Source organism: Pangasianodon hypophthalmus, chromosome 19, assembly GCF_027358585.1.
Source record: "Pangasianodon hypophthalmus isolate fPanHyp1 chromosome 19, fPanHyp1.pri, whole genome shotgun sequence".
Taxonomy (NCBI): domain Eukaryota; kingdom Metazoa; phylum Chordata; class Actinopteri; order Siluriformes; family Pangasiidae; genus Pangasianodon; species Pangasianodon hypophthalmus.
The window spans coordinates 17466859-17478184 of record NC_069728.1 but is presented as its reverse complement, the minus strand read 5'-3'; the positions used below and the strand labels follow the sequence as shown (position 1 = coordinate 17478184).

Here is an 11326-nt window from a genome sequence, read left to right as displayed (position 1 = left end):
CCCCCCTGGTCAACACGGCTGCTTGGGACTGAAGTCTGCGTCTTAACCAAGCCTGACGAGCATCAGTGTCATTAGGATCACCTGTGGAGGAGTGGCTTTACTTTGCTGGAGAGGATCTGCTGAACAGCACATCCGTTATCAAGTTTGAGCTGTTGAGCTTGATTTGGTTTCTTTTCTTATATTTTGTGGTGATTTCCATTTATCCTGGCCACCCAAGAAAATCTACAGACCCATTAAACATAAATAACCTCAGGACTTGTGATATTCAGCAGCTTGTTAAAGGATCTGTTTATAGACCTGTAGGTGTTTTCCTCAACATAACACACCTTTAAACTTGTCTAAGTTGCAGCATTGACAGCACACAGGTCTTCCTTTCACTGCGATGGCACGTTTCTGTGAATTTTGGTAAGTTCTCTGAAGTAAGATTAATTAAGCAAAGCCAAGTTTATTAATTGTACTTTATGCTTCCATTAGTGCCTTCTGGCTTTTGGTGATTGCTGTTGCAGGTGAAGCTTTCAGTCAACGTAAGTAATGTAATTTTTTTTTTAGACTTAACCTTGACTAGCACTTTGTGATGACTACAATTCTGTGGTCCTTTGCAGGACCTGGCTTGACTTTGGAGTGTGTTGGAAATGTTATGAAGCTTACTTTGGATAGCTCTCTGTCTTTTGGACGTCAGCTCGAAGTTGAAGCCATCAGTAAGTATTTCTTAAAACTGAGCTCAAGCCTTGAACATTATCAATATATAGACTGTGACTACATGAGAATATTTTCCCTTTTAAATATTCAGGTGGTTCACAAATTGTGACTTTGACGCCCGCCCTGGCGGTTCAGTGTGGCTACAGCATCGAGTCTGATCCCTGGGGAAATACGAAAATCTACACATCACTGCTAGGCTGCTTTGCTCATAACCATGTACTGATGTTTAGACAGTTAAAAAAATACAACGTGCATTAATATTATGGAAATTTCAACATAATTCATAATTAATTTTGATTTCAACATCTGTGGTGAATTCACTGTTGCTTCTTGTTTCTTGTTGGTCTCAGGGTGATGCTGTGTTTGATATTGGTCTGCGCCTGCAGTTGTATGGCAACCGGATGTCTGATGATGTACATGAGGTGGAAAAGACTTGCGAATACAATCAATGGGCTTCACGTGAGATTCTCTGTGAGCGAAACTTCATGGAGGTAATTTCCTCACAGCAGCGTTCACTAGACCGTAAATATCTGCTACTCTAAAATCGAACAGGCTTGCATTTTATGTGTGTGAAGAAAACTCGAGGGACCAGGGGAAGAAAGAAAGGCATGACCAATGTTATATAAATTACATTCCCTGAAATTCTTTCCCCAAAAAGGAAACAACATCTGAAAGAGCTTGTAATATAAAAGATGGTCAAGACAAGGTGTTCACTATAGATCACATCAGTGGATTAAGTTGTAGAATCAATGTACATCACTAATTAACCAAGTATCTATTGGAGAATTACTGCAGATCAAAGTCTTTCCAAGAAAGACCAATGTACATCAAGTTTAAATGCTTTTAATCTGGATTTCAAAACTGTTATTAGTACCTGATATTCTCTAAAATACTATTCCAGAGATTAAGGGTGATATAAGAAGAGGAAAATCTACCAATTTTCCAGTGACTGATCCTCAGGATTGGGTGGGCTAAACTGCTTCAGGAGATTAGCAATATGTATAATATGGGATGTTATCAGAGTATCAGCAAGAAAAGTCCATCCGCATAGACAATAGAGAGGGATATTTTAGTAGGATTGCAGAATATAAACTCCTCATGCCCTGTCTTGACTATATTGTAGCTACTCCTCTGATTACGATGTGCTTGGTGCATTCAAGAGCGCCACTGGGGTCTCATTTGCATAGAACAAGTTCTAAATTTGTACTCATGAAGTGAAAAGGAAAACTGACATTTGTCACATGTGCTGACGCACAGCTGTATGCAAAAGATGTTGATAAATCCCACACATCTGTCTCTGCCGCTGCCGTTTTCGGAAATATGCACTGTACAGCAGTTCGAGCGATATGAATGCATGTAAGGCATGTGCAAGGCATATCTGTCTCATAGCTGGTTGGGAAATGCCAGACCTGTGTCCTATGTCTCTTTAAAATGAGCCCGTGGCTAAAAACCCTAGAATAGAGATCACCTAAAACTGCCCTGGCCAGAAAAATTCAACTGATAAGCCACTCATCATTCTCAGCGATCATTTTTTAGATGTACCTTTTATACCATTTTACTTTAGGCTTCATCTGCATCAACTCTCTGCACCGTGTAAGCACCGGAATCAGTATTTACTCTGTCGGTTATGCTGATATGACTGACAGTAAGTGGGATGGACGTTCCTTGTAAACAGTTTACCCACAATTACACTTGTCTTCCACTAGGGATTCTTGCATACACATGGTCACACAAGAAGAACTTGACAAATCACATCCTTGTGTACACACGGTTGACGAATGAGACCCAAGGACTAGCTGAAATCAAGTCAAGACCAAGTCCTAAGCAGGTTGAAGTGAAGTCAAGATCAAGTTCATATGAAAGAGTGAAGATCGAAATCAGTAACCATCAGCTTCTTTCGAGGCCAAGCCTTTACTTCTGTTTACTTCAATATGCAATTGTGAAAATGCAGTTATGCCAAATGATTGCTTGTTCACTGCTAATATAGTTTCTCACCCTGCCATTAATAAACAAGATAATATCGCAGCCAATGTCAACACCTGTTCTTAAATCATTAGTCGAAGTTGAATCAGTTATGCTAGTTCTCCCAACTAGTTGGCTTAATTGGTGCATTGCGCTAATGATTAGGCTGTTTTCTAGGAGAAGGAATCACTTGTCAAACTTTGACCATATTAATCGAGACCACTGCCCAAGCACAAGTCTGAGACAAATCCAAGACAATACAGAAAATTGTTTGAGACCGGACTCAAGTCCAAGACTGTATATACGAAACTGCTTCCCTTATTAACCCCTGATCTGCTTTTTACCCTTGTCTTTCTATAGAGTATTCATGTTGGAGTTGTAATCCAGATCTGTTTTTCAAGGTCTCTGTTCACAGAGGACACCACGATATCAATCTGCTTAAGCAGCCAAGACAAGCAGTCACAGGAGTCACTGGATTCTCCACTAATCAACAGGTAAATGTAGGGTGAAGTCAGGTATCATGTGTGGGACACTTTTCTTTATATTTTTGTCTTAGGTGGCCCCCCAAAATAATACCTGCCATTATTCTGTACAGTATTTCTTTTTTAAAAGGTACATGACTTTCAAGAATGGATGGTGCCATGTTTAGTTTAAACTGAGCTAGAATCTTTTTTTAAGGTGGGACAAGATATTAGATAATCTTTAAATGAAAATCTGTGAGTTTTAGACACTTCGCATTATTTGTTTCCACACATTTTTCACATGCAGTGCATTTTGTGTTTTTCATGTTATGGTTTTTCCCCAAATTCTGGGCAGGGCTGGCCAGAGCTCCTTAGGGAGCAGGCAGGATTGGCCAGAACTCCTTAGGGAGCGGGGAGGATTGGCCAGAATTCCTTAGGGAGCGGGGAGGATTGGCCAGAATTCCTTAGGGAGCGGGGAGGATTGGCCAGAATTTCTTCAGTAGCAGGCAGGATTGATCAAGAGTGTGTGTAGAAGCAAGTAGGAATGGTCAGAATTCCTGTGCATACCTTTCTCTTTTTTGTTTTTGTAATTGAACAAGCAAAATCCTGTGTCTCCGCTGGAGTTCTCTCTGCTTTAATGTTCGCTCGGCCATTCTCATGATGTCCTTACCTTAGTCATGGTCAACAGTTGTTTATGCAGCTTTTCACAGACGGTTTGCATAGATGTGATTTGTGACAAAGACGTATACAAAACTTGTCTTAATGTGTCCCATATGATCTTAAATAATGTTTAAGTCTTCAAATCTTTTTGTTTTATTTTCCCCCTCAATTCTCCTCTCTTCAGGCCTCCACCGCTCTGAGCAATATTTGGAGGATGGTCTTTTACACACCCAAAGAAAAGCCAATGATGTTAGAGGAGGTTCAGAACGCAGGTTATGGCGTATCGATGACTCCCACGCGGTTGGTTCTGCGAAGTCCCTATAACACGCCTGAAACTTATACTGAGGATGTGAGTGAGTACAGGTGTGTAAACTCTCTGTGCTAGTGATGATACTGATTTTCTCTGGTGTTTTTTTTCCTTTCTTCTTCCTCCCCTCCAACCAGGTGAATGGGGTGCAAATGGAGGTCTTTAAAGTGAGCACCTACTTCAAGCAGGCGTGGTCTGTAATGATTATTGACAGTGCTGCTGTCTGTCCAACTGGTATGCAATTATACATGGGTTATGATTTTGGATGAGGGATCTACTGTTCCTATAATCTCATCATTTTACAGGTGGTCTCCATTTTACCAAGGAACTCATCACATGGTACATGCCCCAATACATCATGCCTCTGGTGACTAATCCTCAGTATCAAATCCTCGAAATATATATGGGTATTGACGGAAAGAGGCTCAATCAAACCGAGATGAAAGCTAGGGGCTACACCCTGACGATGACGGAGAGCCAAATTAAAATTTCCTTGCCTGTCGGTGGACCAGATGGCTATTATAAGGTTGGTCAGTACTGCTCAGGTTCAACTGGATCAATTTCTGTAATCTGAAACATCAATTATGAAGTGGATAGCTATTTTAGGTTCTAAAATCTGATTGGTGAACCATGTTTGAAGCTGTTGCCAAATCCTCGATATACGTACACCTGTGACCATATCACAGTAATTGAATTCTGTATTAATTTGCCAGGATTACTCTTTAGTTTACACTTAAGCCATTGTTCTGTCCATGGAATAGCTTACTTTTTACCTGTCATGTTGCTTAGCAACCAAAGCTTACTGTCAACAGACTACATTGTGGGGTGGAAGAATTGTCAATTATCAAACCCGGGCTGCCGGAAATATTTATAATAAATAAAAATATTTCTTGAACACAGGATATAGTCAATATCACATTGTTTTTGTTGCCATTTTACTCACAGACTGACACTGGAGACTCCTTCCATAAATGCAACAAATGTCTCCTCTCATAAAACCTCACCAATATCAATAATTACACGTTTTTTAAAAATCCTTTTACTGTGATAAAATTAATGTAAGGCACAGCTTCTGATGGCTTTTTGTGTTACCTGATGACATTTTTCCCCCTTTTGTAGAGTATTGTGTTGGATTATGAGCACCACGTCACTTACAGTATTGAACCAATGCTTGAAATGCTGTGGCGAGAAGGAAAGTCTGAAATCACCAGATACAAAGTCCATTATCCCATTATCACACCACCAGAGCCTCGGCCGCCCCACGTCACAGACAGTGAGTGACTTTCATTATTGAAAACAGTCATGGAAATAATAACTGCAGAGTTTAAATTCATTTCTTTCCTTTTACAGATACTGGTGCAGACTCAGACGTGTTTAAAATAATGCTGGGTTCCTTCCTGCCTGATGTGGAGCTGTTGAACGTCACCTTGTCAACTGGAGTGATGAGCGTGGAAGAGGCCAATGGAAAAGGATTTAACGTGCAGGAACACTTATTTACTAACGGCTCCAAGGCTTTCAGCATTGAGATCCCCTTCTCCGATCCCGCTGTCCTGAGGAGAACGGTAAGTGTCGATTGCTTAAATGTACAGATTAGAGTTCGCTGATTTGCACCAGATTCTGGGATCCAGTCAAGGCTAGCTAAAATGTGCTTCTGTGTTGATCTTGAAGGATTCATACTGTGTATAAGGAATAAAACTCTTGGTGCATGCTGTTATAGGAAATTAATCAGAGTTGGGGTAGTGTGATGCAGACTAGTGCGAAGCAAAGTTAGTAGATAGTGTTATTCCTCTTATGCCACAGCATTTCACCAGTGATTAAAAAGAGCGAGAAAGGATTTTTTAAAAAATTAGTAATTGTTGAGAGTGTGTTTTCTGGAAGGAGATGTTTATGTAACATTTATGGAAGGAGTCTCCAGTGTCAGCACTTTGTAAGTCAGAGGTGAAACTGTAACTTGGTTTTCCAGCAAGGGAAGGTCTTCTGTGTTCCAGTTTCTCAGTAACAAGTTGCAATCTTTTTGTATAATTAACTTGAAGAGAGAGAAACGGATAAAAAGTACAACATGCAATAGCAGAGGAATAAAACACTGCAGGGCGTGCTGCTTTAAGAAAATAATCAACTCCAGGGTGGAAACAGTAACTCCAGTTCATCACACCACCCTGTCGTTGATTATTTCTCTATAACAGCACACCCCAATATGTTTTATCACCTGAAATGTGTGGAAAAGATGCATTTTATTTTAGTTGAAATGATATTAAATCGATGTAGAATGTTCAGCATGCACTTTACCTTTAACCACGTTTTTTGTTTTTTTTTCTCTTTTTTCCAGTTTTTATCACACTTCAGCCAGGGATTTTATGTTAGTAATGATATGATATACAGTTGTGTTCTGGGCTGCAAAGATCAAATGTAATATTGTATAATTGTTTTAAATATTTATTTATTTATTTAAACGTTTGCTCATTCTGACTGGATGCTACACTATATTACAGAACGTCAACCCAGTGAACATCGTCTATAGTCTCTCCCTCACCTTTGGTTTGTTAGTGCTTCCTGAATACAGTCCCTTTTCTCACTCTGCTTTAGTGGAAGCTACTCGCGAGGACATCAGTAAGTATGACGATGTAAAAGGCATCAATGGCTGGATTGATGGATGGATTTAATTTAAGCTGATTTCTTGTATTTCTGCACAGCGACGCTTCATATGAATGGCGTCTGTGATGATAAGAACTTCTACATCACAATTGGACACAGGAACCAAGGCATAAACTTTCACGTAAGGGTCGGCACGCGTGACCTCTCGGCTGACTTCTCTACGGAGTACAGTGTTAAGGAAAATGGCACTCATCTAAATATGACTGTGCCTTTCCTGGCACAAGATGTTGTTTTTGAGGTACAGCATGCATTTACTTTGTCTCTCATGCTGCGATTCGTGATCTATGAACATTTTTAAGTGCCTTCTCTCTCTCTCTCTCTCTCTCTCTCTGAATTGCAGAAGGCTGATCAGTCATCAGTGAGGGCTCGTATTGATGTAGTAATATCATACAACAACTGGCAATTTAAAAACTTCTCCATGGCTTGCACCTTTCCCTTCATCATGACTGGTATATTTTTTTTTTTCTACTGCTTCCTACTCCAAGTTATGATTGGTTGTAATACTATAAATGGCATGTGAATGGATGTTCATCATCTTTCATGACTTTAAAGAGCAATTTCATACTTTTTTTTGGACCAGTGTGTATGAGGCCATGTACAAATTTATACTATTGTGTATAGATTTGCTAAATGTTGTGATACACCATCAAATTTTATCAACCTCTATTGATTGTTGTTCTTTTGGCGCTCTGGTGTATTACTTTTCCTTCCATCCATCCATTATAAAATACACAACACAGAGTCTAGCCAAAAACTGATCCAGTTTTATGCTAAATTATGTTTCTCCAGGTGTGTAACCTATTGACAGTATAAAGTAAGGTGCTATTAGTAGGTGCGACCAATTTGAATTATTGCTTACTTTAATAAGAAAGCTAAAGAGATGTACCAGTTAGAGCAGTCTGTTTGTCCTGATCGTTCTGGGGGTACAGAAAGAAGTGTGAAAATGCCCTAAAGTGAAGTTTGTTGCTGAAAAATTCAGCTTAAGAAGATTTTACTCTTAACATTATTACTTCTCACAAGAGCCCAATAAAATCTTGACTGAATTTCATAACGGACTGAACGATAACATGTTATCTGTCAGATTAAATGTTGAAGATTCTATAACGATAGATCTGTGATTAAAGAGAATGACTACATTCTGCTTACGTCGTCAATCAGCATGTTTCGGAAGTCAGCTTGTGCAGAAAACGGGGTTGGATTAACACATTATTACCTCAAGCTCACTTTGAAGAATGTTTTTCAGTACTTTAGTCTGATTTGGTTGCGCTTCACCTTTGCCGCTACCATATTTGTAGCTGGTTTGCGTAAAACCATGTCACAGTCTGAGATTTGAATGAAAAAAAACCCTCACAATGCCTGAATTTTGTCGTCAGCTGTGTCTGGTCACATTGGCACTAAACTAGCTGCTGGTGAGCATATTGCTTTACACATTTTAAGACCACCGATCTAAACTCATGACCAGAGAATTCTTTTATGAAATATCTTAAAGTATAAAGCCATATTTAAGGCAGTCAGATGTATTTATTGATCAATTTAATGAGTAAGAGGGAAGCTGGGAAATAGCTTCCTGTTTAAGCAGCAACTGGCAGTTTAATTGTTTTAACTGTGTTTTGGCAGCTGATAGTTGGTCAGCCCAAGCTGGATTTTTCAGCAGAGTGAGTAAGATATTAAAAAAAAAAAAAAAAAAAAAAAAGAAGGGGCTGCTTTGAGAATCTGTTTTACTCAGTGTGAAATCCTCTTCAGAATGTTTCGCAAATGGATCCATAACTGCGCTTGCCGTCAAGGTGGAAGCAGCAACAGGGATGATCCCAAGCCAGTTAACGCTGAGGGATCCCTCATGTAAACCCACCTTCAGCAACAACCGCTTTGCCTACTTCTCCTTTAATGCAAACAGTTGTCAAACCACCAGAACGGTACGTAATCTCTACGTCTCCTTTTTTGTAGGAAGAAATGTTAACCGTTAATCCTCTTGCATCTCTTTTCTCCAGTTCCACAATGGCATCATGACGTACCAGAACAAAATCTCAATGGGCAACAGGACAGCTGTTGCACAGGCGTTGCAAAATGGCACAAAAACTGGTCCAGAATATCGGTACTGTGCAGTACTTACATTTATTCTGAATCCCTTTTTCTCCTTTTCATGCATATTAACGTTTCATTATGATCAAAATCAGTGTGATAGTGGTCTGCAACTACAAGCTAACCAAAACACTGGCTATGACGTTCTCCACTGGGCCACAAGCAAGCGAACTTCGTGCAGATCCTGGTTTTGGAGAACTGCATGTCAGGATGAGGCTTGCTAGAGGTAAGTTTCTGTGTACACTTTTCACTATTTTTTCACGTTTCACACCCGCGTGCCCCATATGGAGCTAAACCCAATGCTTCAGGTGCTTGACTATACTGCTCCTAGGGTTCTCATTTGCACAGAACTCAAAATGGTGGCCTTGAACCTTGTGTGAAAGTAGATTCAGTGTATAATCACTCAATTTTCCTTGATTCGCAGTGCACCGCCTGCATGAGCTTATAAGCTACACCTACAGGTTTCACCATGCATTTCTTTTTTCTCCTTTATCTGTTTAAAAAAAATTCTGTGCATGAGCCAGATATTCATCTTCACTAGATGCACTTTGGTCGCACTTGCACTGTATGTGATTAAAGGCATTAGAGATACAGAAAACTGGTGAATTTTAAGTGGAAGTTTATTTGGATATGCGAACAGGCTCCTAACCTTCACCTCAAATTGTCGACTTGCTCTTTATAGGCATTTCACTACAGGCTGCATACTTTTGGAAATTTGTCCAAATCAGTACAGGAAGTGGTAGCTCAGTGGTTAAAGCATTGGGCTACAGATCAGAAAGTTGAGAGTTTAAATCCTAGCACCATCAACGTGCCATTGTTTTGATTCTTGAGCAAAATCCTTAACTGTATCCTGTCTCAGTTGTAAGCTTTATAATATAAATATATACAGTACTGTGCAAAAGTCTGAGGCACCCTATTTTTTTTTAGTACAAACTTTGTTATAGATTTTATAGAGAGTTACATGAAGACAGTCTGTGTAGATACAGTACTGTGCAAAAGTCTTTTTTTTTTTTTTTTTTTATATAAAGTACAAACTTTGTTAGATTTTTATTCTATGACTTCTACGTTATTGAGCACAAAATTAAATGTTACAGAAGAATGTTTGTATGTCAGTAAAGAAAGCAGCAGTTACATAAGAGACACTTTTCAGATAAAAAACATAATGAAGGCTGCTGGGTTTCGCTGCAGAAATAAGAAGCGAGTCGACAGTCAAAGTCTCCAGAAGAACTGTGGCTGCTTCTGCAAGATGCTCAGTAACACTTACAGCTCATTTCCTTATAAAACTGCACACACTGCTCCTGAGACTGCTGTTTATTTATTTATTTATTTTAAATATTGACTTTGTTTCATTTATTACTGTTTACTGCTCTTTATAGTATTTTTTTTTAAATGTAGAAACATTTAATTTCATTATTTTTGAAGGCATCTTTGCTCTCCAGCCAACCAAATGAGCAAATGTAAATCTCTGTCAAAGAATTATGAAGCAGTGTTGGGAGTAAACTGGAACGCCTGTCTGCCTTCTCTCTTCTCAGACGCCTCTTATGATGCCTTCTACAAGGACGAGGACTATCCAGTGGTACAGTATCTAAAGCAGCCTCTATACTTTGAGGTAGAGCTGATGCAGTCCATTGACCCGCAAATAGAGCTGGTCCTGGAGAACTGCTGGGCTTCGGCCAATCACGGAGGCTCCATGCTGACCTGGGATCTCATTGTGAACGGGTAATCTCTCACACACGTGAAGGACATGAACTCATTTCTATATCACATCACACATTTAATTTTGATTCGATGCTTTACAATTAGCTGTGCGAATCCGGCCGACCGTTACCAAATCACGTTCTATCCTGTCACGGCCAACGACCGGGTTCGGTACCCGACCCACGTGAGACGCTTCAAAATCGAGATGTTCACTTTTGTTAAAGACGACGTGCCTCTTCAGGATCAGGTGACTTATTCCTCATCACTGTTTAGCTATAAGCCTGTATGAAGCACCATTTGAGGTTAAATTTGTTTTTATTTTCCCCCTTTCAGATCCTTGTCCGCTGTGAAACAGTGCTGTGTGACGTCCACCAGACTGACAGTGTCTGTAATATGCAGTGTCCATTATCTAATCCTGAAAATGTTAAAAGAGGTGTGTACTGAATTTCTCCCGTGTCATAACAACTCGAGCTACTCGATCACTGACACGACTCTCATCCGTCTAACAGGACGCAGAAACATGGGACGTGAACAGCACAGGATGTGGGTCTCATCTGGAAGAATTTCCCTCTCCAGCTTGTAGTTCAGATGTGAATAAAGTGTTGACTTAAAGCTGTGTGTCTCGAGCTTGTTCCACTGTCAAAAAAGCGTATCTCGACTCGGTACTTTATTCAGGAGGCCTTTTGATTCTTTCAAACGTGTTACATCCAGGTGAACTGTCACCAAACCATGCAGTCATGTCTGCTCACACCTGCGAGTTTTGAATAACAATTCATTCACACCTTTCTTACCAAACCCTCAGTGGACA

The 11326-nt window shown here is 39.8% G+C and overlaps 1 protein-coding gene across 1 annotated transcript; it reads left to right on the top strand.

The window, feature by feature from the left end:
• Nucleotides 1-87: 87 nt before the first annotated feature.
• On the top strand, nt 88-11130 carry zpax1 (zona pellucida protein AX 1). Its single transcript, XM_026922729.3, has 21 exons — nt 88-405; nt 475-524; nt 603-698; nt 791-915; nt 1050-1190; nt 3063-3155; nt 3967-4131; nt 4227-4323; nt 4395-4615; nt 5209-5362; nt 5440-5651; nt 6579-6696; nt 6780-6979; nt 7082-7190; nt 8485-8654; nt 8730-8833; nt 8916-9046; nt 10353-10539; nt 10624-10765; nt 10852-10951; nt 11028-11130. The coding sequence occupies exons 1-21, from the start codon at nt 383-385 to the stop codon at nt 11099-11101; spliced, it is 2712 nt and encodes a 903-aa protein (XP_026778530.2). The 5' UTR covers nt 88-382; the 3' UTR covers nt 11102-11130.
• The last annotated feature ends 196 nt before the right edge of the window (nt 11131-11326 follow it).